This window comes from Xyrauchen texanus, chromosome 30 (assembly GCF_025860055.1).
Source record: "Xyrauchen texanus isolate HMW12.3.18 chromosome 30, RBS_HiC_50CHRs, whole genome shotgun sequence".
NCBI lineage: Eukaryota > Metazoa > Chordata > Actinopteri > Cypriniformes > Catostomidae > Xyrauchen > Xyrauchen texanus.
Genome location: NC_068305.1, coordinates 22,294,374 through 22,321,606, shown reverse-complemented (window position 1 = coordinate 22,321,606; position 27,233 = coordinate 22,294,374). Strand labels below are relative to the sequence as shown.

General features: G+C 40.8%; 1 protein-coding gene across 2 annotated transcripts in view; it reads left to right on the top strand.

Annotated features, from left to right (window-relative positions):
- LOC127623754 (ephrin type-A receptor 7-like) overlaps positions 1 to 27,233 on the top strand; it is a 129,573-nt gene that overhangs the window by 17,875 nt on the left and 84,465 nt on the right. For both annotated transcript variants that reach the window (XM_052098237.1, XM_052098236.1), the window contains exons 4-5: positions 1,556 to 1,711; positions 25,475 to 25,810. In XM_052098237.1, the coding sequence (XP_051954197.1) occupies positions 1,556 to 1,711; positions 25,475 to 25,810 (492 nt within the window). The remainder of the gene's footprint in view (positions 1 to 1,555; positions 1,712 to 25,474; positions 25,811 to 27,233) is intronic.

Sequence of the window (27,233 nt, the reverse complement as noted above, 5' to 3'; positions counted from 1 at the left end):
CATACATTGTGATCAGTTGAATGCCACTTTGGTGAATAAAAGTAAAAATTTCTTTCCATATAATGGCAAAATCTGTACATTAGTCCAAACTTTTGGCCACCAGTGTATTAATCATAATTAAAATAGCAATAAACTATGATTTAATTTTAAGGATTTAAAAACGTATGAATGGCATGAAAAATAAGGTTTAAATATCAAAATATTTCAAAATACTGTCTCCCATTTTGGTCAACTTTAGTTTTGGCAAATTTTACACTCTCACATGTTTTTAACTCATATATTTTATATTTTTTTTAAAAATAAAAACAAAATGTAATTTTTTATATACATTTTTATTATATATTTATTGTATTATTCAATAGTAAAAAAATATTTCCTAATTTCTAAACTTTCACATGTAATTTTAATGCTCTTTGATTAAACCCACAAGCTCTGATTTCTCATGAAACAAAACCTTTGAGATTTAATTTAATATTTTTATCACCACAGAAATAAGTGTGAGTCTCCTTCTCTGTGCACTGCATGTCATTAACACTGCGTGTATAATCCAAGAATTTTGCCATTTACACAATTGTTTAAAGTGAAGCCGGAGCTCTTTGCATTCAATGTCAAAGTTTATACTTGATTGTTTTCGCAGGAGTTTTTCGTGAGCTTCTGACAGCATCGGAGCGCTTCACGCGCTTTTCAGGACATGAGCTTGTTGATGTCCATGGTGCGGCTCAGTGACACTTGGACTCGGAGCTCAACTGAATTAAACAAAAACGCACTGTTCATCGCCTTTATACAATATATTTGCTTAAAATCCTCTTATTTGGGCATTAAAATCTGATTGGAATTTGAATGTCCTATAATCGGTTATCTCAGGCGGTTATCTCAAATAATATATATTTTTTTATTTAATAAAAATTTATTATTTAATAATCACAACAGGCTTACTACAAATGAATTATGAGTTTGTTATTGTCTAATATTAATGCAGATAGTAATATACGATCATCGTGCTTTATTGGAAATTCAGCCCATATGGTCAGATGAAATAAAGTGTGGGAGTGTGTGACTCGTTGTCATTGGAACGTGTGAGGGTGATTCTTGTACATAACCTAGAGCGATCTGGCCCTAATTTCTGCATTGTCTCTGATCCCCGGCTGCCTGTGGCATATCCTTTTTTCCACTCATAAAAGGTGAAATACTGAACCTTGCCTCTAGGACATCTCTGACTGCTAGAGGTGGTGTGAAGGCAGGCGTGCTTATGTGGAGATCAGGAAAATTAGACCTAAGCATACATATTTGAATCAGTCTCTGCTGGATGCAACGTATGACTGCATGCATGTGTACGTTTGTGTGTTTGATCCAAACACGAGGTGTACAAAATGTGATCCAAACACCAGGTGTACAAAATGTGATCACTCGTTCAGTGCTATGTTCACCATTGTCCTCTATTTTATCAGGATTCCAATGGTCATAGAAAACAAGAGAATTTTATAAAATCTAAAAAGTCAAGTTTTTTCTAGTTTTGTAGTTATTTAATCAGCAATTTGTTTCTATCTCCATGCAGCCTGTGGTCGTGGATTCTACAAGTCTTCATCTCAGGATCTTCAGTGTTCCCGTTGTCCTGCACACAGTTATAATGACAGAGAGGGCTCGTGGAGATGTGACTGTAAGGACGGCTACTACAGAGCCCTCTTGGACTCCCCTTCTGTCGCCTGCACAAGTGAGTGAGCTGTTTGTGCTGTAAAACCCTTCTCTGGCCTTCCCATTCCAACTGCTTCTTTCTGTTCCCCCTCCCTCCTTCCTCTTTATGTCGTTATGATTGCACATTGGCACGTCTCATTCCCTCTCACTAGAAGCTCATGATCAGCCTAGCAATTGTCTTTTTCCTGTTAAATGAGTTGGTAATTACAGTCAGAAGTAACAGAAGAAAGTCCCAGCAGTTATTTCCTCTCTTCCTCTCTGCCCTTTTACTGTATGTTCTCCTCCCCTCCATTATAATTTTCTCCTCTCCATTGCTCTCCTATTCATTCCTCTCCTGTCATCAGCCATCTCCCTTTGAATATTGCAGTTATGCTTGAGCCATTGATGACTTTTTTCGACAGGCCAGACAAGGGTGAAAAGAGGCAGGGAGGGTGGGGCTGATCTACCTGGAAATATGCTCAAGGACAGAACCAATCAAATAGAATCCCAGAAAATGTTATTTTTCTTGATGAGTGAAAAGAAAAGTAAAGAGCATTGCCTATAAAATACATTCAGGAAAAATAAGGATAAAAATATAAAAAAATCATATAGTGATTGTTTTGAAAAATATTGTGATTTGAGGTGTGATTTTATAAACATTTAACTCCTCATATAATCATACTTTCTTAAAAAAAGGCATAACATCACTTTCAAAAGAGATGATCCCACCTCAAGTGATTTAATATAATTGTTGCCCAATGCTCTCAATCAGAGAAACAAAGAAAACACAGGCCTTAAATACACATATCCTTTGCTTTCTTTCTCCTTGTGCAAGTACACAACAGATCCATTACTAACCTGACCACGGCCTGGCTGTGGTTAATATTTTTGGGCATAAAAAAGTTGACATTAATGCTCTGATCTTTTGTTGATGAAGTGGAAAATACACACAGAAGAGAGGAATTAAGGATCATCTTGTTTCACTCCCTGGCTTTCAGGGGGCAAGTAATTGTGAAGTCATGTGAGTTATAGAATGTAGAAACAAAAGGCTTATTACTAAGGTGATTCAGAAACACAAAGTGTTGCGGAGATGATGTATATCAGAGGTGTTGCAGAAGTACTGCGTCTGAAATACCACAGAGACCATCTAGATTTTGTGTGTGTGTGTGTGTGTGTGTGTGTGTGTGTGTGTGTGTGTGTGTTCTGCCTCTGTTAGAGACTGTGTATAATTTACAGAGACAGACATTTACATTTATAAATATTATAATTACGTGATTGTTTAATATTTTGTATAAGATCATTTTTTCCTGCCGCTATTATGTGAGGACTTTTATTTTGACGTTTTCCATGAGCAATGCGCATCGGGTAACAGGAAATAACGAGCTCTTGGTGCAGTGAACGCTTCAGAGATGTTTGAGTTGCATCATCAATCTTTCTTCTAATTCCTGTCGTAAGCATTGGCTGTAAGTTAATTTGAATCATTTAGCTGTCTAGTGTACGTTGCAGGAGTTTGAACGTGATATAATTAAAGATGTTTATGTTATTGCAGATTGGCGCTAGTGCGCTATATTGATAATGCTTCTGACCTAATGTATCTGTATACATTCTACTTGTTAAACTGTTAAGAAGCATGTCATTTTGATTTCTAATAAGTTTTCCATATTTCTTTCATTTATTTACAGTTTTGCTCGGTTCAGTGGCCGGTGTTTTTGTCCATGTAAACTGCAGTACGTTATACCATTAAAGGAGCAAGACGCTCATATCCTGGCTCTTGAACAGAGTTTGGCTTGCTGTTTATCTATATTCACGTTTTGAAGGCAAACATATAGAGAGAACAGTATAGTAAAAAGCCATGGATCAGCGGGTGCTAGAAGAAGTTACAGATGTAATCATGGAAAGTGGAGGAAAAGAAAAGGCATCTTCAGAGGTTGGTTCTGCACATCATCTTCCTCCAAGTGTTCTGTTGCCAGTGCTGCCGTTAGAGCTAGAGCCTCAGCAGAAGCTGCACGTGCCAAGATGGCGTTTGCAAAAAGACAACTTGAAATGAAGCAAGAGAAAGCCAAACTGGATCAAGCGAGAGCAATGGTGGAAGCGCGTTTAGAAGCATTGGAAGTTGAAAAGGAAGCTGCCGCTGCTCTGGCAGAGGCTGAAGCGTTAGAGACAGCAGTGGCAATGGAATGTGATGACAATCGCAGTGAAAAGAGCATATTTTCATCACATGTGATTTCAATGAGAACAAAAGAATATGTGAAACACCAGTCTCAGGTGAGCTCTGACTTTGCTACCTTACCTCTGAATAGCTCTTTGTTAACCTGTGTGAAGGAATCGACTCCATGTGCGATAAAGTCTGAGAGCATGAACGCTGCATACGACGGCGGCGCAGATACTGTTCTGGAGCGGAGCAAAAGCTGTCTAGGTGAACGTCAGCAGCGAGCAAGATATCCAGAGTCACTGTATAATCTGCCTCATTCCATACCAAATACTGCATCTAAAGCATCTCCATGTCAAGATTCTGCTTCACGAAAGTACGCAGTCCATCCAGATATGCAGCATTTCTCTCAAAGTCAAGTCGTCCCTATGTCAGACTTTGCTAGATTCGTAGCGCGTAGAGAGCTAGTCACCACAGGACTTACTAAGTTTGATGATAACCCAGAGAACTTCAGAGCATGGGAGTCTTCATTTGTTAATGCTACACAAGACTTACAGCTCACAGCCAGTGAAGAATTAGACTTATTAGTCAAGTGGCTGGGGAAGGAATCGTCGGATCATATGAGAAGGATTCGAGCTGTGTATGTTACTAATCCACAAGCTGCTCTTGAACTGTCGTGGATGAGACTTCAAGAATGTTATGCTACTCCTGAAGTGATAGAAAGTGATAGAACGTCTATCTCCAAAAGACAGCATAAAACTCAGGGAACTCGCAGACCTGCTCATGGAGCTCCTTGCAGCTAAAGAAGACACATACTTACCAGGGTTAGCTTATCTCGATACCCCTCGTGGTATCAATCCCATAGTGGAGAAGTTATCAGTAAGTTTGCAAGAAAAATGGCTGTTCGCTGGTTCACGTTTCAAAGAAGAGAAAAAGGTCAGTTTTCCCCCATTCTCGTTCTTCACTCATTTCGTTTGCAGTGAAGCTAAAGCCAGGAATGATCCTAGTTTCAAGCTCTCAAACAGTAGTTATACAGCCATCAGAAATGAAAAACCCCTCTATAAGCATGGTGTTAGCAGAGTTCCCGTGTCAGTGCACAAGACAGATGTGTCCACAAATGATGAGTCATATTCAGTTAATGTGAAGGACATTATTAAGAGAGACTTGACAAGGTACTGCCCTATTCATAACAAATTGCATCCTCTGTCTAAATGCAGAGTCTTCAGGAAAAGATCGTTGATGGAACGCAAGAACCTGCTGAAAGAACATAAAAGATGTTTCAGGTGTTGCTCTCCGAGTCATGTAGCCAGAGAATGTCTCATGATCCTCAAATGCTCAGAGTGTGATTCTGACAGACATTGCACAGTTATGCATCCTGACATAGCCCCGCCCCTCTCTACACCTCCGACGCAAGAACCAAACACAGAACAACAGGTCAACACAACCCCAGAGGTAACTTCAAGGTGCACAGAAATTTGTGGAGAAAGTACGTCAATGCGATCCTGTGCTAAAATGTGCTTGGTGCGTGTATTTCCTCAAGGACAGCAGGGACGAGCTATCAAGATGTATGTCATCATTGATGACCAGAGCAACCGCTCACTGGCGAAAGGAGAGTTTGTTGGAGTCCAGAGTAACCCCTCTCCATATTTGTTGAGAACATGTGCTGGTTCGATAGAAATGTCTGGAAGAAAAGCAGTCGGCTTCCAAATAGAGACACTGGATGGTAAGATATGTCTTGATCTCCCTCCACTAATAGAGTGTAACGAGATAATGAGCAGCAGATCAGAAATTCCCACTCCAGAGGTCGCCCTTGTTCATCCACACTTGAAACCTTTGGCACAGTTCATCCCAAAGCTAGATCCTGATGCTCAGATCTTAATATTGCTGGGAAGCGACATGATCCGTGTACACAAAGTGAGACAACAAATTAATGGGCCTCACAATGCTCCCTTTGCACAGCGGTTGGATTTAGGCTGGGTGATTGTAGGTGATGTCTGCATTGACAAAGCTCATAAGCCGATGGTGAGTGTCTTTAAAACTAACATCCTGGAGAATGGTCGTCCATCTCTTCTCACTCCATGTCAGAGCCACCTCAAAGTGAAAGAGAAATTGTGCCATGGTGGGGAGTATAAGTCTGTTGTATTTTCCCATTCGTTCAATGATGCTACTCATTGCATGCAAGACAAAGATGAACTTGGGTTCAAGGTATTTGAGAGAACCAAGAATGATAACAAACTTGCCATATCCTTTGAGGATGAGATCTTCTTGAAAATCATGCAAACAGAGTTCCAACAAGATGAACTGAAAAACTGGGTCGCTCCTTTGCCATTTCGGTCACCCAGACCATTACTCCCTAATAATCGGGAACAAGCTTTGTCTCGCCTTAATTCTTTGCGTCGCACACTGAGCAGAAAACCGGAGATGAAGGAACAGTTTTCTGCCTTCATGGAGAAGCTCTTTCAGAACCATCATGCAGAAAGAGCGCCACCTATCCACGAGGATGAAGAATGTTGGTATTTACCCATCTTCGGAGTGTATCATCCGCAAAAGCCGGGACAGATACGGGTGGTATTTGATTCCAGTGCGCAACACCAAGGTATTTCTCTGAACAGTGTTCTCCTCTCAGGCCCTGACCTAAACAATTCCCTGTTAGGTGTGCTGTTACAGTTCAGTCTCATTGCAATTATGGCGGACATCCAACAAATGTTCTATGGTTTCCTGGTGAAAAAGGATCACAGAAACTATTTGAGATTCCTCTGGTACAGAGACAGTGACTTGAGCAAAGAAGTGGTAGAATACCGTATGAGGGTACATGTTTTCGGGAACAGCCCTTCTCCAGCAGTGGCCACATACGGTCTACGGTTAGCTGCACAGCAAAGTGAGCAAGAGTACGGAACTGACACTTCACACTTTGTCAACCGACATTTCTACGTGGATGACGGGCTTGTGTCCTTTCCCACAGAAGCTGAAGCGATCGACTTGCTCAAGCGCACTCAAGAATCGCTTTCAAAGTCGAATCTTAAGCTCCATAAAATAGCTTCAAACAGTGTCAAAGTAATGCAAGCTTTCCCACCAGAAGACCTGGCTTCTGGCCTCCAAGATCTGAATTTTGGAAATGAGATTTGGCCCACTCAAAGAAGTCTGGGTTTATACTGGGACATAAAAACAGATACCTTCACCTTCAAAGTTGCAACTAACAACCAGCCCTACACTCACCGTGGAGTGCTCTCCACTGTGAACAGCATTTTCGACCCTTTGGGCTTGGTGGCACCAGTGACAATCCAAGGCAGAGCGCTAGTACGTGAGCTGGCTAAAGAGGTGCATGACTGGGACACAGCCCTTCCTGAAGAGAAAAGAAACAAGTGGGAAGAATGGAGAACCTCACTTCAAAAGCTAAGCAACATTCACATCACACGCACATACCTACATCATTCACTTTCTATCACTTCATACATTGAGTTGTGTGTCTTTTCAGATGCCTCGAACTGGGCCATAGGGGCAGTGGCTTACATTCGAGCTCTGACTGATGAAGGTGAGGCCAAAGTGGGATTTGTGCTGGGCAAGGCAAAGCTATCGCCTCGTCCTGAGCCTTCCATCCCTCGCCTAGAGCTGTGTGGAGCGGTGCTGGCTGTAGAGATGGCTGAACATATCCTTGATGAACTAGACTACAAGCCGAATGCTGTGAGGTTCTATTGTGACAGCAAAGTAGTCCTGGGATATATCTACAATGAGTCCAGACGCTTCTTCGTTTATGTGCACAACCGTGTTCAACGGATACGTCAGTCAACTTCTCCAGATCAGTGGAATTATGTGCCTACGGACCAGAATCCAGCTGATCTAGCGACAAGATCTGTGGTTGCATCACAGCTTAATGACACTATATGGTTCACAGGACCCAGCTTTCTCTACAAACTGCCCCAAGCGCAAGAATGTGAGTTATTCGAACTGGTGAATCCTAAGGAGGATGCAGAAATCAGGCCTTGTGTGTCCAGCTTTGTTACTCAAATTGACAGAAGCCACTTCTCAGAACGGTTTCAGCGCTTTTCAACCTGGGAATCTTTGCTAAGAGCCATTTCCTTTCTGATTCATCAAGCACGTTCTCACACGTCAGGTTCAGCACATCACATGAGTGTAAAGGATGGCATCAGTGTAGCGGAATACGCACTCCTGAAGAGCAGGCAACCGCAAAAAGACTAATTCTTCTACATGTTCAGAAAGATCTATATCCAGAGGAGTATGCTGCTCTGCAGAGGAACGAACAAGTTTTTCATTCAAGTGGGCTGCGGAATCTCGACCCCTACATCTACGACGATCTTTTGAGGGTTGGTGGACGTCTGAGACACGCCTCTCTTGAATCAGAGGTGAAGAATACAATCATCCTCCCAAAGCAAAGTCATGTTGCTAAACTGTTGGTGAGTTACTATCATTCCAAAGTGCACCATCAAGGCCGACATATTACAGAAGGAGCAATCAGATCGGCTGGCTTGTGGATTTTAGGAGGTAAAAGACTGATAAACTCCATTCTCCATCGTTGTGTGACATGCCTCAGACTCAGAGGAAAGCAGGAAGTCCAGAAGATGGCAGATCTGCCTCCTGAGCGCCTCAGTACATCTCCTCCATTTACCTACGTGGGATTAGATGTTTTTGGTCCATGGACTGTGGTCACTCGACGCACCAGAGGTGGGGTAGCTGAAAACAAAAGGTGGGCTATACTCTTCACGTGTATGAGTATACGAGCAGTACATATAGAAGTTATAGAATCCATGAACACTGCCAGTTGCATCAACGCTCTGTGACGGTCTTTCGCTGTGAGGGGACCTGCTAAACAGCTCAGATCGGACAGAGGAACCAACTTTGTTGGAGCTAGCCAGGAATTGGGCATGCAGCCAACAAAAGAAAACCAGCCTAGTCTTCTGAAATACCTCCATGAGAATGGCTGTACGTGGGAATTCAATCCTCCACACGCTTCCCACATGGGGGGAGCGTGGGAACGCATGATCGGCGTGAGCCGCAGGATTCTAGACGGTATGCTGTTGCAAAAGAAACATGCTCACTTGACTCATGAGGTACTTTGCACTCTGATGGCAGAGGTATCCGCAATCATAAACGCTAGACCTCTGATTCCCGTCTCTTCAGATCCCTATTCTCCATGCGTACTCACTCCAGCAATGCTCCTTACCCAAAAGCCAGGAGTACCCGTCCCAATTGAGAACTGCACTGAAAGGGATCTCCTAAGATGTCAGTGGAGACAATTAAACGCATTGGCCAACGAGTTTTGGAGCCGATGGCGAAAAGAATACATCAGTACACTCCAACCTCGACGGAAGTGGCTTGAAACTCACCGAAACTTGCACATTGGAGATGTTGTGTTGTTGAAACAAGTTCAGTCTAAAAGGAATGACTGGCCTTTGGGCTTAATCACATCCGTCTTTCCGAGCAGTGATGGAGAGGTCCGCAAGATAGAAGTTAAAACAACCTCAGGTGGTAACGTGAAAACATTCTTACGACCTATTTCTGATGTGATCTTACTCCTAGCTAAAGAGGACTAAGACTAAACACGGACTGTTATAGTGGCATTAATAATGCCAGGTAGGGAGTGTTCTGCCTCTGTTAGAGACTGTGTATAATTTACAGAGATAGACATTTACATTTATAAATATTATAATTACGTGATTGTTTAATATTTTGTATAAGATCATTTTTTTCCTGCCGCTATTATGTGAGGACTTTTATTTTGACGTTTTCCATGAGCAATGCGCATCGGGTAACAGGAAATAACGAGCTCTTGGTGCAGTGAACGCTTCAGAGATGTTTGAGTTGCATCTTCAATCTTTCTTCTAATTCCTGTCGTAAGCATTGGCTGTAAGTTAATTTGAATCATTTAGCTGTCTAGTGTATGTTGCAGGAGTTTGAACGTGATATAATTAAAGATGTTTATGTTATTGCAGATTGGCGCTATTGCGCTATATTGATAATGCTTCTGACCTAATGTATCTATATACATTCTACTTGTTATACTGTTAAGAAGCATGTCATTTTGATTTCTAATAAGTTTTCCATATTTCTTTCATTTATTTACAGTTTTACTCGGTTCAGTGGCCGGTGTTTTTGTCCATGTAAACTGCAGTACATGTTATACCATTAAAGGAGCAAGACGCTCATATCCTGGCTCTTGAACAGAGTTTGGCTTGCTGTTTATCTATATTCACGTTTTGAAGGCAAACATATAGAGAGAACAGTATAGTGTGCATATCGAAGTTAAAGAGGAAACACAGATTCACAATGAAGTACATGGGATAACTCACCCAAAAATGAAAATTGTGTCCTCATTTTCTCCCCCTTATGGCCCAAACCTTTTAGTTCTTCCTTAGAACACAACAAGTGATGTTAGGCAGATTGACAGCCTCAGTCACCAAATCATTTCCATTGCATATATTTTTCCATACAATGAAAATGAATGGTGACTTTCATTCTGCCTTATGTCTTCTTTTGTCCGCTAAATTATGACAGCATTTCCATTTTTGTGTGAACTATCGCTTAAAGGGGAGATTCTAAATCATAATGACCACATTTACATACTTTTAAGAAAACAGTTTATTCCAGGGTAAATGCAGAAAGCAGTGTTCTGAAATGTCATGTAAACTAGAATGAGAGTTTCCTTACACCATTTCAGGGCTCAACTCTAACTTTTTTCCCAAGGAGTACATGCGCTCCTAAATGAAAAAGTTTAGGAGCACACAAAGAAATTTAGGAGCACAGTGAAAATTAAATACAGAGTTTATTAACAAACAATTTATTACATACATATTTATACTGCGTGTATGAGTGTGTGTGTGCGTGTACTAACGGACACACATCTGTGGTACAGCACATACCACCCAAATCACACATTGAACCCATGCCTACTAGAATCAAAAGATATCAGTTGTCCAGCTGCTTTTGTATGTTGACCGTCTGGCATACTTAGAGGTCAGCCAGCGATCTCTCATTATGTCAGCAATTTGACCGATCATCTCCGCACATTGTCGTATGTGGGATTCATGTAAACTCAGTTTTTGTGGTGAGTCCGATAAGTGGCCCAGATTTGACGAAAGGTTCTTCTTCTTTCACAATGAAGTATGCACTGTTTATCTTTATTTTCAGCTGCTTCCTCTTCTCCTCCTCAGACTGCAGCACTTGCCTCCTCAAGGCTGCTGACACAGAGCCTGATGGTTTCTCCGGTCTCATCCAGAGCACTGGATATGCCGCCGTGAGATGTTTCGCTACACTATCTCTTTTCAGATTAGCGATGGGCATTCCGGCTCTTTTCATAATTGGTGTTAAAACAATTCTAATTCAATTATTAAATGAAATTACACTTTACTTAACAAATCAATGCATTTTTAAATAAATTGTGGTTAAGAAAAATAATACTATTAAACATTTGCATTTAAAGTAAAACTTTTTGTATATAAACAAAGTGCATATAAATCTAACCAATCAAAACTAATACAATCTGAACAACATAATAGACAGGGCCACCGCTGGCCAAATTGATGCCCTACACGTGATATGAGCGTGACGCGATCGTACGTGTTCCGCAACTGCTTTCGGGTCCTTGAATAACGAGTAAGGGCAGCCGGTGGACTTTCTGGTGCCCCCCCTAGGGAGTTGATGCCCTAGGCAAACTGTGTAGTATGCATGTAGGTAGCGGCGGTACTGATAATAGAATAATGCACCATATCAAAGAAAAATTTATAATTTATTTGGAATGCTGCAGCAGAACTGCAGCATTCCACAAATTGAAATAAATGTAAAAAAGAAGGATGTTATTTCACGTGTGCATTTAAATTATAACTTTCAATGTACATAACAAAATGTATATAAATGTAACAATTCAAATACAATCTGAACAACATATGTTGGCTCCGCCCTCCCTCACGCATCTTTGGTTCATTGGTTGACACTGCTTGTCTGATTGACAGGAACAACAGATGAGGCTTTTAGTCTGAGCAGACAGTCAGAACTAATGTGTGCGCTTGAGCATTTAGGCCTATATTATTTCATTAGTTTTTTTCGTCATTTTTAAATCTTTTGATTATTCATATCTTAATTTTTTTATATATTTGTATAAATAGATTCTGATATGCGAGCTGGTTCCCAACGTTCACCTACAAGAGCCGACTCATTCGCAAATGACCCATCACTATTTCAGATGCGGGTTTCCTGACACGAAGGACGAGATGCCCACCTGTTTCTGCCCTCAACAATATTTACAGAACATGACGTTGTTTTCGAACTCTAGCCATGGGAACATTTTGAGACAATTTGCATTGAATCTATATGTTCTCCCTCCACCGGCTACAATGGACGTTGAAGTGACAGCTGTGGTCACGGTAGCTTTGCTCTCAGCATCCCTAACGTTAGCCGTCTCAGGTAAACCTTGTGAAGAGACTTCATTAGTTGAACCTTGCGAATCCCCCTCGCCAAATTCCTCTTTCTCCTCATCTCTTTTTTACTTAAAATAAAATGCGATGTCGCCTATACCGCTACTTTTTTCCATTGTTCACCTTTCTCTCTCTGACTGGACCGTGTCATCACAGAAAACTCCGCTTGTGGAATGTGGGTTTTGTAATTTTTAAACAAATATCTTAAAAAGGGGGGGTTACTTTTGTAATCTTTATTCACACACTGTGCTCGTAAATAATTTTTCCAGTTCGCACATATCTATTTTTAGGGGCAAATGCGAGTGAAATACTTTACACTGTAGAACTGTAGAACCCTGCATTTAAAGGATTAAGAAAAAGAGTTTTAACACAACTAGGTTCCTCCCGGAGAACGCAGCTTAATGTAACCATGCAAACGCATAAGCAGTGTTCTAATCGGTTAAGGAGTGTGCAGGATTTTGAACAGACCGGATAGCAAACTTCATAGGATGGAGCCCAAAACATGTTAACACTGCAGAAATAATTCAACATTTCTGGGAGAACAGTAGGGAAAATCACATACACTATAAACTAAACCCATTTACACACATCAATGTAAAATATTGGCCTTTTCTTAGTGTAACATAGTTAAATGGAAAGGAGGAGGCGAGAACTGGCTTGACAATATAAATAATATTTTAATAAAGAACTGAACCAAATGGACACACACCATACGTGCAGATGCCCGTAACTGTCTCTCTCGCTCTCTCTCTCTCTCTCTCTCTCTCTCTCGCACTGCCGTCTCCGGTCACCTTTATCCCCCTCGGGCTTCATCAGACCAATTAGGGGCTGGGATTGCAGAATCGTGACCCAGTCCCGCCCTGCACCCTGCCACACTTAGGTTTGCGTATATGTGCTTGTACATTGGGGGAATCCTGGAGTTTTACATAAGAGGAGAAAGCTGCTTACTGATCAAGCCGCATGTGTATGGGAGTGAAGAGAAAGCTGCTAACCCAGCTCATGTAAACCCATACAACAATTTCAATCTTTCAGCAGCTTTTTAGCAATAAACGGCTTACTGGTGTCCATGTAAATGTAGTCAGTGAGTCACAGAGTTAAAACAGTGACGCGGAAACAGTGAAATTCAGGATAACTATAAAGCAGTGGGGATTTCTTTAAGACTGCAAGGGAAGCTCAGCTTCCCCTATAATGTCAAAAAAATAATGGTCAAATATGTACTATTGTGTAAACAATTTATTGACTAAAAATGCGTTAGAACACGTTCATCTCGAAGACGAGTTCGTTCAGAATCAGCTACATTACATATAGCAGGTCGGCTGACTCGATTTACTTCTCATACATTCCCGTAGCGTCAGTGCATTTCCCTGTTGAAGCCGAGCGTCCATTGACTTCAATGGGGCTGCTCTGAACAGTTTTTTCAGTGCTCCGAAAATAGACGGTCATTGGATAAATGCTGCGATTATGTCCGCCCACGGACGCTCAGCGTCTCTGGGGGTGAATGAGGAGTGGGCTGGCCCGGACTCCGGCTTCCGCGTGATGATTGGAGGATCTGTCGAAAGACTGCATCTCCTTTTGATTGACAGCGAATCTGTACTATAACAAGTCACTGAAGCTATTTCAGCTCAGTCCCATCGCGGATTTCTCAAGTGTAGTCGAAAGACAAACTGCTGCAACCTATTTCTTTATATTTGTTTGGCGAAATTGCTAGTCAATTTGCATAATACATTTCACACAATTATACACCACATTCCTTGTTTCAATTTTACCAAGTTTAATATATTTTGTTTTAGAGCGTTCGTTCGTTCGTTCGTTCGTTCATTCATTCATTCATACAGTAGGCTAGGCTAGCGTCGTACGGGTGAAACTGCGCACGATGGCAGACGGTGCTAATATTGTCGACCTGATTTTGGCGAAGCCATTTGAAAGTCTTCCTTACGAGGAAAAAAATTTGAATTAAACAGCAGGGCAGATCAACACCTAAGATTGAGTTAGTGCAAAAAATAGGGTAAATAAGTTTATAATGTAGGCCGAAAATGAGCTTCCCCTCTTTGAAAGACCAGCAGCCGCCACTGCTATAAAGTGAATGTCAATCAAAAAAAGAGATTTAAGTGTTTGAGGGGGTTAAAAAACTCTTGAACAAACATAAATTGCATCGCTTTTGAAGTTGTGCCACAGAGAAAGTGCCTTGGAAATACTGTCCTCTCCAGACTTGTCTTAATTATCTCAGGATTAAGATATTGTGGCCATCTGAATTGTCTGGTATGAAGATTTCTTTTTGGGATTTACAGCCGCATGGAACTGAATGGTTATTGGGGTGAATTTACATTCAGTTAATAAACACTTTGATGGACAGCTTTTTAAATGAGCAAGGTGTAAACCTACAGAATCTTAAGATCTGTCAATATGCACTCAGCTCCTCAGAACATGGATTAAAAATGGCCTTAATGAAATTCACATTTCAAGAGTGAAAGGAATTCATATTCACTTGTAGTGTTCTGAAGAGAGCTCTGTCAGTGTTCGGTTGTTCCGAGACACTCAGTTATGTGAGTATTTCAGTACAGCACAAAATAATCCCAATGGCATGACATTAATTCACCCGGTTTACCACAATCTGTGAGCCGTTAAGATAAATGGGTGATACTTAGGCAACCCTGCTGTGCATGAGGGAAGCTTTCGGGAAGTTATTTTTTTCTCCTGAAATAGAACGTAAGAATGGAGTTCTTGACAGGTTTCAGAGTTGACATCAATTATTCGCCAGCTGTGCATGGTGTCAGTGCTATCAAGGGTATGGAATGGGGCAGGGGGAGGGTGGGGCTTTGTGACACCGAGAAAAAGAGAAAGATGGAGAGAGCGAGAGAGAGGGAGAGAGAAAGAGAGAGGGGGAAAGCAAAAGAATGTAAGCAAAATTGAAAAAGAGAAAGTGAGAGAAAATAGCCCACGTACTTCCTCCAACTCATCCATCCACCTGGAATCATCACCTCCATTTGTTGACGTGCCCATGAGTGTGACACTTCCTGTCTTCCCATTGTTGTTATGGGATGGTAGTATAGTAGCGTAACCAGCCTCTCTCGTCCACTGCTCTATGGCACCGTCCCTCATTCTGTCCTTGGCTCTAGCTACAAGTGAGGCTAAAGTTCAGGCACCATGTTTTTAGATTAGGGATTAGTGGCTGGACGGTTTGCACATGGTTCGCAAGCGGCAGCCCTTCTGAATCTGCCTCATTAGTGGGTTGAGTCCTAATAAGTGGAGGAGCGCTAAGACAGCCAAGAACTGCTCAAAGTGCAGATAAGATCTGGATTCCTGAGTTAAGCTTCAGTGCAGCTTGGCCTGAGACTTTAAGCCTTGTTTATACTTTCACCTGGCTCCGCACTGCGAACCTCCGCTTACTGCGCACACACCTCCCCAAACGGACGAGGCATTTATACTTGATGCGCTTGCCGTTTTACTATTCTTTGAAACGAAAGGGGGTGACTTGGATTAATTGTGTTCTAAACCAACAGGAAGTAGCTGTGAGAAGTAATTCAAGAAATTACTTAAGACATAAGCACAAAGTTGGTGCTTAGTGCTAATGTAATTGCTCACATTTACAAAATCAGGCGATTTATGTTCGCCCAGCAATGCAAATGTCTCTTTATGTATAGAGATAATCAAATGTTATTACAGAATGATTACTCTGTATGGCTGCCCATCAATGTAAATGTCTCTTTATGTATAGAGACAACAGAATGGGGTTAATTACTGTCTATCGCCATCAGTGTAGTGTAGTGTAGTGACTTGTGTATATTTGTGAAGAAACTGATGAATGAAAACATGGTACACCCCAAAAAACTAATCTTCAACCTTTGGTTTTATTTAAAAAAATTTAAAAGCACACTATGTGAAAACAGAAACTATATCATAAACAAGAATGCAAAATCTACCAATTAGTCTCCAGTTGTTTTCTACTTTTTCAGCAAATCTTTCAGAAGCCTGGGTACACAATTGGCTTCATCCATAAAACACCAACCAAAAATGAAGTGGTATTAATCCAAAATGTTTTTTTTGCTCACAAACTTGTCTCTTAGGCAGGTGGTTTTAATGTTTTGGCTGATTGGTGTAGGCAATCATGTGTGAAAAAGAGGGACCAACGGGCTTGTCGAGAATTGGTCAATTCTCTTTGCCTCCTGGATGTACGTGAGGTTCTTGTGGTCCGTCCATATGAGGAAAGGGTATTTGGCCCCCTCCAGCCAATGCATCCACTCTTCCAATACCATTTTAATGGCCAGCAGCTCCCTGTTCCCAATTTCATAATTCCTCTGAGTTGGGGTAAGCCGACGAGAAAAGAATGCACATGGGTGAAGCTTATTATCACTCTTACTCCTCTGTGACAGGACAGCTCCTATCCCCACATCTGAGGCATCCACCTCCAATACAAAGAGCATCTCTGGATCAGGGAGAGTAAGGATAGGGGAAGATGTGAAGAGTCGCTTCAATTTATTGAAGGCCTGGTCCACGCAAACTGTCTGATTGACGCAAACTGTCTGATTGACTTCTTAGTGAGTATGGAAAGAGGCTCTGCAACAGAACTGAAGATTCTAATGAATCTCCTATCAAAATTGGAGAAGCCTAGAAAGAGCTATACCTGCTTCACTGAAGTTGGACAGTTCCAATCCAAGACTGCCCGAATCTTGCCAGGATCCATCTGGAGACTGCCCTTGGACACACAGAAGCTGAGGAATGAGACTGCCGGAACATTCAATTCACTCTTCTCCAGCTTCACAAAGAGTTTATGCTTCAGCAACTGAACCTGCCAAACCTAGGACCTGCCAAAACATGCTGAACGTGTTCTTGGTTGTTGTGGGAGAATATGAGTATGTCATCCAGATAAAAAAAAACCACAAATCTATTCAGCATCTCTCTGAGAGCATCATTAATAATGGCCTGAAAGACTGCTGGGGCTTTTACCAGGCCGAATGGCATAACCTGGTATTCATAGTGGCCCGTCGGTGTGTTGAACGCTGTCTTCCACTCATCTCCCTCACGGATTCTAACTAGGTGATATGCATTACGAAGGTGTAGTTTGGTAAAGATGGTGGAACCCTGCTGGATCTCAGAAGCCGTGGTCACGAGGGGGAGAGGGTACCGGTTCTTGATGGTAATACGGTTTAGACCTCGGTAGTCTATGCAGGGTCGGAGGCTGCCATCCTTTTCAACAAAGAAAAAAATGGCTCCTGCAGGTGAGGTGGAAGGATGGATGAATCAATGGTCCAGAGATTCTTTGTGGTATTTATCCATGGGTAATCTTTCAGGACCAGAGAGAGAGTAGAGCCTTCCACGAGGTGGGCAGGTACTAGGAAGCAGTTCAGTAGAGCAATCATAAGATCTATGAGCAGTGAGGCAGCTCTGTCTTTACTGAAGACTTCATGGAGGTCTGCACACTCCTTGGGTACTCTTGATAACTCTAAGATGTGTTAGAGACTTGGGTTTTTACGGCTCCATCTTGAAGGATCCATGACTTCCGTGGACAGGGTCTCGGGAACAGAGGTACAACTCCACCTGGATATTTCTGGCGAAGGTTCTGGGAATGATCTTATCAGATTGGGGGTACAGCAGAAGGCGATGTCTGAGACACGGCAGTTGGTTCCCCAGGTTCTAACAACCCCTCGTTACCAGTCAATGTGTGGGTTGTGTGCGGTCAGCCATGGGAAGCCAATAATTAGAGGAAGCTTAGGAGAGTGAATCAAAAGGAACTGTATCTGTTACTGGTGTTGCCCCACCCTTAGCTGGAGTGGTGGGATACATTGATTAACCTGTCCGGAACCCAGAGGACTGCCATCAACTGCCGTAATGTTAAGGGGATTCTGAAGGGCCGCAGGCTGAATAGATAGTCTCTTGGCCAACTCAAAGTCCATAAAATTCCTGGCGGCTCCAGAGTCTACAAAGGCACAAACTTGATGATGTTGAATGCCATGGGTAAGGGTGGCATGGATGGTCAATCCAGAGGTTGCCGAGCAGGGCATGGTTCCTATTCTCGCCCTGGCTCCCCTCCTCCTGGACGAGAGTTGGCTTTTCACGACAACTCAGGACTTGCAAAGTGAAAGTGTCCTGGCTTGCCACAATAGAAACAGCATCTGTCCCTCATCCATCGGTTGCGTTCTGCTTGGGATATCCTGGTTCTACCTAGCTGCATGGGTTCCTCGGGGTTACTAGGGGATGAAGGCAGTTTAATTGGGCTGGCTAACTCCAGCAATCTGATCTCCTGCTGTTGCTCCTGTTGGCGTTCTCTGAGGTGATGGTCTACCCGGATGGCTACGTCAATGAGGGATTCGAGATCAGGTGCAGGGTCTCGGAATGCCAACTCGTCATTGAGCTCAGGAGAGAAGGCATGGTGAAATGTAGCTCTCAGGGCTTGTTGATCCCATCCACTCTCTGTGGCAAGGGTGCAAAACTCGATAGCAAACTCTGCTCTCCTCCGGGTACCTTGAGAGATATGAAGCAAGCATTGATCCACATCTCCCCTACTATCTGGATGGAGGAAAACTCTCTTAATCTCAGAAATGAAGTCTTGATGGTTGGCTGTGAGTGGAGATCTCTGGTCCCATAAGGCTGAGGCCCAGTCCAATGCCTTGCCTGTGAGAAGGGTAATGATGTAGGCCAATTTACTACTTTCAGCGGGAAAGCTGCTGGGCTTGAGCTGGAAGGCCAGGGTACACTGGGTAATGAAACCTCTACATCTCTCAGGACTACGGGCTGGTAGTCTGGGCTCTGATGGTAAAGAAATTATAGGTCTTGGTCAAAGATCTGGAGATTGGTGACTCAGAAGGTGAAGGATCTCTGACAGAGCCTGGTCATGCCTCTGAATGGTTGCAGCTTGATCTGAAAGGGCTGACAGAATCCGTTCTACGTTGGATGAACACCTTTCCGCTGGGCTCGCTTCCATGGTTCAGTCTTGCTGTAATGAGGCTGCCGTAGGCGGGGATCGAACCTTATAAAGGCCTAGACACAGGTGAAGGGAATGAGGGTTAACAAGATGAGAGTTAAACAGGTTTAGTGGTGTTGGTGCCATCTGCAGAAGTGGAGAGAACATGGCATGGAAGGCTCAAGGAAAGCACCACCTGCTGGTCTGGAGGGGAACAGCAACCCAAAGAGGAGATCATTTACAGATGGATGGATGGATGGATGGACGGATTGATGGATGGATAGATGGAAAGGTGTGTGGGAACGTTGTATGCGTCTTCAAGAGCATTTTACTAAATGTAATGTAGCTTGCAATAACATAGTAAATTGTTATTAGAGTTGATGTTTTAATTTAGATTTTATACTTTTTAATGTTTTGCAATAATTTTATCAATAGACACTTGACAGAGTGAGCAATAAAGAGTGCTTCTTTCATTGCTACCTCAGTCTTAATTGATATACTCAATGACAGCTTGACTCAACTGTGAATTTTAAAATAAACAATCCCTCGATCTTTGCCACTCAAGAAAGGTATAGAATGAGATGGGCCTGCCAAACGGAGCCATTAGTATTTTTATTATTATCCTTAAAGGTAGCCATGGAAATAGAATACTAAAGCCACAGGAGGATAAGTGTATGTATGTGTTTGTGTGTGTGTGTGTGTGTGTGAGAGAGAGAGAGAGAGAGAGAGAGGCTCTCCCAGAGGGGAATGGAGTAGGAGGGACATCATTAGCATCTGTAGGCGAAGTTGTGCTTCTAGCTTGAGAGATATATATGGAGAGGAGAGAGATGGACCACATCTCTTCACCTGCCACAGGTGGCCCTTTCATCTCCAATATTCACTCATTCCCCTCCTACTCTGATGAATATGGATGGATGGATGTGTGTGCCATTAACCTTAATGAGAAGCACACTTTAAGTGTCACATTAACCATTCGCAAAATTATAATGCCTACTCTTTCCCCTCATTGCATATGCATTGAGTGTTTTGTTCGTAAATGTCTCCAGTTTAGCAGAACGGCTGCACTGTTCACACATGGCTCAGGAGAGAAAACTCTTTACCTGGTGCTGAAGAAATCTAACCAAATACCAATCTACGACTTTGGGGGTGTTTCTGTAAAATGTGCAGCAGTGTAGTTGCCTTTAGTATGGACGATTGATTTTAATGCATGATCAATAAAATCATCACTTAGACTATATATGTGCGATTACAGTCGAAAAAATCACTGCCATTACCTCAAAGCAATTGGCTGCCATACAGTATTTTTTGCCTCTTAAAATGCCCCGAAAATGCCCACTCAGCTCCACTGATTCCACACCAAATGACACTTGTGGCTAGTTATTTCATTTTGAGGGACAAAAATCAAACCTCTCCACACCAGCAAACCCGTGATGCAAGACCAGCCCAAAGACGAGTTGCAATAAAAGGTATATTGCACAGGCATTGGTGCTGTTATAAAAACATTAGGGATGATAAAAGTAAGGGCTTGGTGGTTGGATAAATGTAGCAAAGTATAAATCACTGCTTTATGAGACTTGCCAGATTCTTTGGCACTGGTGGGGATTAGGGGATGATGGGTTGTTTTCCACAGGCTGAGTGAAATTCTGTGCTGTTGCTATTGTCAGGGGCGATAAATCGTTCATGATCTGACTCTTAAATTCTGGAAGTGACTCAGACTCCCTGTCTTTCATGGCTCAGACACCTGGCAGGGCTATTCTAGTATATAATTCTTTATTTTGTTTTATTTACATTTTATTAAAAAAAAAAAATGGCATTCCAATTAGTTACATTTTAGTTAGTTTTCACCGTTTGTTGAAGTTTTTCCAGTATTTTCTAGCTTCAGTTTAGTATGTTTAATAGCATGCTTAATGCTGTCTAGTGTTATCTAGCAGCGTTTTTGTATTTAATAAACGTTGGCTGAAAAGGTTTCAAATTTTATAATATAGTGTTAAAAAACATGAAAAGTATAATAACTTTGAGGTCGTTTATTTTAGTTAAATTTCTTAGTATTTTTGTCAGTTTTAGTTAATAGGGGTGGAAAATGGCATTAATGTATCTCGGTGCATCGATCTATAAAATAATCGATTGATGTATCGATTACAAAATGTTTATCATAATTTTTTAATAAACGTGTAAGTCTCATATTAAACAAACCTTCACACAGCAGACATGGAGTGGATCATGCTAGATTAAAGGGTAAGAAAGCGCACTTCGAAACTTTTATGCAGCCAAGTTCACCACGCGAAACTACATAGGATAAAATGTATAGATGAATGAATGGAAAGTTTGGCTTTCTGTTTCATTATTCAAAACTGTTTGCATCCATTTGACCAATGTAAGTTGTTGTTGCCTTCTACCCCGATTATGATATATTATATTAATACTGATTTTTATCTCCATGAAATGTGTTATTTCTCCATAAATCAGTTTAACCACAAATAGAAATTGGCTTAAATAAATGTGACTGGTGGGCAAACATTGGCTATGAATGAAAATACTCACTCGTTAATTAATTCTCTTTATTGTGAATTCTACAAATAGGGAGCGATTCCAGCCTGTTCTGTGGTCAAAGACATGGAATTCACAAAGTTCAGTTTGCATGATTCGCACTACTTTTTCTCAATTTCTTATATTTTATTCATACCTCACAGTACAGGAGACTACAGATGTTTCGGCCTCATGGCCTTCTTCAGTATGTAATTTTGTTGTATGAGTTTTTTTTTTATTTTTATTATGTCTGATGTTTCCCTGGTGTGGGCATCAACGTCTAATTACAGGTAATTGGAACACTCAACAAACATGATTCTCTCCTTAATTACTTAACAAGCTTGTTAATTAGAGCGGACATTTTAGTGCATGTGTGAAGTAATCCAATATGTTAAGCAACTAGTAAGGCTGCACCTGACCAAAGATTTTCCTAGTCAAGTAGTAGTCGTTAGTTTAAGCCATTAGATGACTAGTTGTCACACGTTTATTATATTAATTTAATTACTTAGATATATATATTTTTTGGGGGGCAACAGAAAATGGTTTGAGTTCTAGGGCTGAGAAGGAATGTTATAAGCAACATTGCTAACACTGTTCTACATTACAGAGAAATACTAAACCATAACAATGAGCCTTTAAAATATAAATTTTACAAGCGCACATGCGAAATGAACTGCAGCGAAACTGGCAAAAGCGGTAATGATTCTGAATGTGTCAGAAAAAACAGCAAGGAGACTGTCTGAACATTTTGTTAATTTATAGAGAGAAATGCACATTTAGTTTAACATGTAGTAAGCGAGGTACTAATTTAGCTTCCCCACGAACACTTGGATAAGCCTAATAGCGCATATTTATCTAGGATATCTAACATTAGAGCGAGCGGCCATGCTAAGTGGCAATCATTAGGCTACTTACATGTTTCAAATGATAAGCTATGTTTGAGGTCAATGAATGATAGACGAACGTTTGCATACAGAGTTTGCATGTCACCTTCTTGGGGTCATCATTTACCCTCACAAAATTATCCCACACGTTGGATTTCCTGCCAAACTTAATTAATTACTGCATGGACCAGCCATGTAAATTATCATTTCTCTCCGTCACTGACTGTGTGACTTAGACTGTGTGACTTCAACAACCGACCAATTAAAATTTGGTCAACCAAGACTCTTCTCATCGACAAACGTTTGGTCGACTATTAGAGGGCAGCCCTATCAACTAGTGCCTTTCATAGGTCCATATCACCACCTAGAATCTCATAAAGAGTTCACCAGATAGGACTGAGTATATTTTAATACAATCAAATAGTATGCATTTTTAACATGTAGATCACATGTGATGTAGAACATGTGATCAATGAGTTACTATAACATATTTTTCCCATATGTAAGTCTGTGAATTGATTGGTTCTTATTATAGAGATTACAGTTCTTGCATGGATATCAACCCTTTATGAATACATGTTTCTTTTCTATAACTGCATCAGATTTGACCAGTTTATTTGCTAAATTACGGGATTGTTTTTGAATGAATAAGGGAGAATGTTTAAAAATATTTTTTCTATGAAGGGATTTTGTTGTGAACATACAGTTCAACTCGAATTTTCCCATAAAAAGACTGGCATAATTCGAAGCTAACGGTGTTCCATGTATTTGTAAATAATAATTATTTGTCAAAACAAACTTGGTAAGTTCTGTAATGAACTCTACTGGTCTATCAGAGTTTTCAGATGTCTAAAGAATTACATTTATTCCAAACCTTCTTTATGGGGAATGGATGTATGTAATGAGGAGACATCTAATGTTACCAGCCAATCATTTGCTTTTAATAAATGATGGAAGAATTTTTATATAAGGTTGCAATCAATAATCAACAAATTGAGAATCCTTTTCTGTTAAAGAACCAATACTTGAAACTATTGAGTGGTGTGGAGGATCATTACTGAATTTGTGGATTTTTGGAAGAGCATACAACACTGGTATCACTGGAAGATCATTTATCAAGAATTTAAATTCCTTCTCTGTTATCCATTTATTTTTGATAGCTTTATTCACTAATGCATCAAGGTCTGATTTATAATTTGATGTTGGATTGAACAGTAATTTAGTGTAACATCTCTCATCCTTTAACATATCTTTAACCTTCCTTACATATTTGTATTTATTTTGTATCATTATAACCCCTCATTTGTCTGCTTTTTGAATAACAATAGATTCATCTTGAGCTAGCTCTTGTAATGCATGTCTTTGATTTTTGTTTCCACTTTTTAATAATTCCCCCATGTAATTTTCCACCAATCTGCAGAATGTATTAACTGAGGGATTAGTTATTTGAGGAGTGAACATGCTTTTAGGTTTAAACACCATAGAGCAACTGTAAGTTCTTGCAATTTGTGATGGCGTAAAAAAAGACTTTAATGTAATCTGTCTCATATTTTTAACCAGTTCTACTTTGACCAAAAATGGGTTAGTAATACGGGAAGGAATGAAAGATCTTTGTTTAATACTGTTACATGATCTTGAGATTTCTCTGATAAAAATAACCCTACATAGTCCTATTCATTGTCTTCCACCCCATGACCCTCTTCTAGTTGGTTTAATTTTTTAGTTTTTGTACAGTCTGATTTTCGAGTTGGTTCTGAAAATTTTTCTTTGAGGTGGAAGCAATGCTGGAGGTAGTTGTTGCAGAAGACATGAATGAATTGGATTAATTTGATTCCGAGTATTGGCGATGTAGGGCCCAACTTGTGTTGTGATATTTTCTATAGGGTGCACTGAACATCAATTTGTAGACTAAATTACTTTCCTAGTAATTCAAGGTGCCTCGTTGAGACTTTCGTAGCTTGAATTTTTTTAGACTGTTCTGAAGGGAACTAATCAGTTGATTACAGTCACCTGTGATTGGTCAATGACACATGGCAGCCATGAAAATATCAAACATTTTAAAATTTTGCAGTATGTGCTGCAAACAGTCCTGCATGACAGTGCGATTGAATTCTCGTAAACGGGCTTGACAAGTGGAGGCTTTTCCATTTAGCCACCTGGCGCCTCTTTTCCTGTCCCAAAATGAATAGGGAACTCAAGGTTACCACATATCCAGTGTTACTGCCTTTACATACTTATAGACATTTTTTCATTCAGTGAACCTGCTAGATTAAAACCTGGATCGGATCTGCCTGCACATGATATTTCATCTCTAATTAATGGTTTCAGATTTCATGATGCATCATAATCATTAGGTAGAGACAGATAATTGAATCGAATCATTGTCGGAGCAAATCGTCACACCCCTATTAGATAAGTTTCAGTTTTTCCAGCTGTTAGTTTTATTTAATTTTTATTTTAAGTAATGAAAGTGTTTTAATTTAATTTAACATTCATTTTCATTAATGATAATAACACTGCCCGTGCACTCATTACCAATTGGCCCACTAATGAAATACTCCTTTGAAGATGAGTGCCAATAGTAGGAGGAAGATAGTGTTATCTACCTTGTTGTGGTTTTAAACAGTATCCTGTGTTCATTATTGCATCGTTTCACTGCTCAAATCACTACCTGGTCTACTCTGACCTTGGCAGCACTCAGGTTTGTCTCCCCAGCATTCTTGAACTTAACGTCTTTATGAATCTAGGTTACAGTAAAATTGCATGTCAGGATTTTCCAGGGGATTGGATTACTTGTTACACCTTAGAGTTTTTGTCTGAGGAAAGAAAGAATAGGAAAAATCCACAAATGTCTGGAGTGCCTTTAACATTTGTGTACTAGTCACATGTTATCTAACAATACTCCAATTTCCCACTACAGGGCCACCATCAGCTCCTCAGAACCTGCTTTACAACATCAACCACACTATTGTCAGCCTGGAATGGACCCCACCAGCCGACACAGGTGGTCGTAACGACGTGACGTACCGGATTATATGCCGACGATGCACCTGGGAGCCAGAAGAGTGCTTCCCTTGTGGCAGCAATGTTGGCTTCTCGCCACAGCAGAGTGGATTAATGGACACCTACGTCACCATCACGGAACTCTTAGCTCACGCAAACTACACCTTTGAGGTGGAGGCCGTGAACGGCGTGTCCGAGCTCAGTCGTACCCAGCGACTGTTTGCTGCTGTCAGCATCGCCACGAGCCAAGCAGGTAAGATGTTTTGGGCTTAAAAGACAGTAATATGCGGCAGTAACTACACATTCAGTCAAAATTGGATTATGCCAGGAATTTAAATGGAATAGTCTCTTAGCCTATGATCCATCCTGTGACAGATGGGTTCGGCTCAGCTATGATCGGATTCAGAGAAAACGGAGTGTGAAATTTGTATAATCCACAAAAAAAAACTTTGAAGCCATTCTTCTCAGTTTCAGTGCTGGCATAGTTAATATATTTTGCTTTTGCAGGGCAGTGCATATCTGATTTATCCATGTAGTGCTAAAACTGCCTTTCACTTACTATATATCATCAGCATTTTTATTTTTGGCACTGCACTTATTTACTTTAAAGGCATATTATAGGCTACAAGGAATTTCCAAAGTTCAGTATGTAGTAAATACTTAGTTTTTCTTTATGTTTTGTTTCTTGAGTGGACAACAATCTCATTACGAGCTAGCATATTTTCCAGCAGCTACATTTACAGAAAAGTCTGTGCCTACCGCCGTTGAGATAATTTAACAACTTATCTGGCAACAGTTTTCCTGCAGTTCATAAGTTTGCCCTTTCAGTTTTATTGTCTGCCAGGAGAGCCACCACCTTTAAATATCACTCAAAGTCACCAAGTTTGAAATTTCAGCAAGAGTCTTTGTTGCATTTGTGATAAATTATATGAGCCATCACTTGAGCCACAATAATGAAATGGGTGGTAAACACTTGCATTGGTGCTGAAGTCTTAGCTACAAATATTATTAGCTTGACAAGCTCTCTCGTGGTTGGAGAGTCGGAAATAGAGTGTATCCCTCTTTCTCTCCGTCTGTCTTTGCCTTTCTCAATTTGTCTATCCCTCTCTCTCTTTCTCTCACTCTTTCTCAGGGGAGTTGGTTGTAATTTAAGAACTGTTTCTCAGACTGTACATACCAGAGAAATGCCACACGAGTTCTTTTTTTGCCTTTTAATGAACTATTTTAATGGATCTACAAAACAAGATTTCTCTTTCATGCCCAAGGATCCATGAAATACAATTTGTATTTGAAAGCATACTGGCTATGGTCATTAACAAGAGGTTAGATGAGACTGATTGCTTAACAATGTGCTTCAGCAAACTAGTGCCTAGTATGGATTGTTGGTGCACGTTCACTTGGGTGGAAATCAGCAGGGGCCTGTAAATACAATATTATATTTTTTGAGTCACTATTTAATAATATTGCAATCATTTTAGTTTGTTTTGATCCAAAATTTTGATATACACCGATCAGCCACAACATTAAAACCACTTTCCTAATATTGTGTAGGTTCCCCTCGTGCCGCCAAAAAGCGGCAACCCTCATCTCAGAATAGCATTCTGAGATGTTATTCTTCTCACCATAATTGTACAGAGTGGGTATTTGAGTTACTGTAGACTTTGTCAGTTCTTACC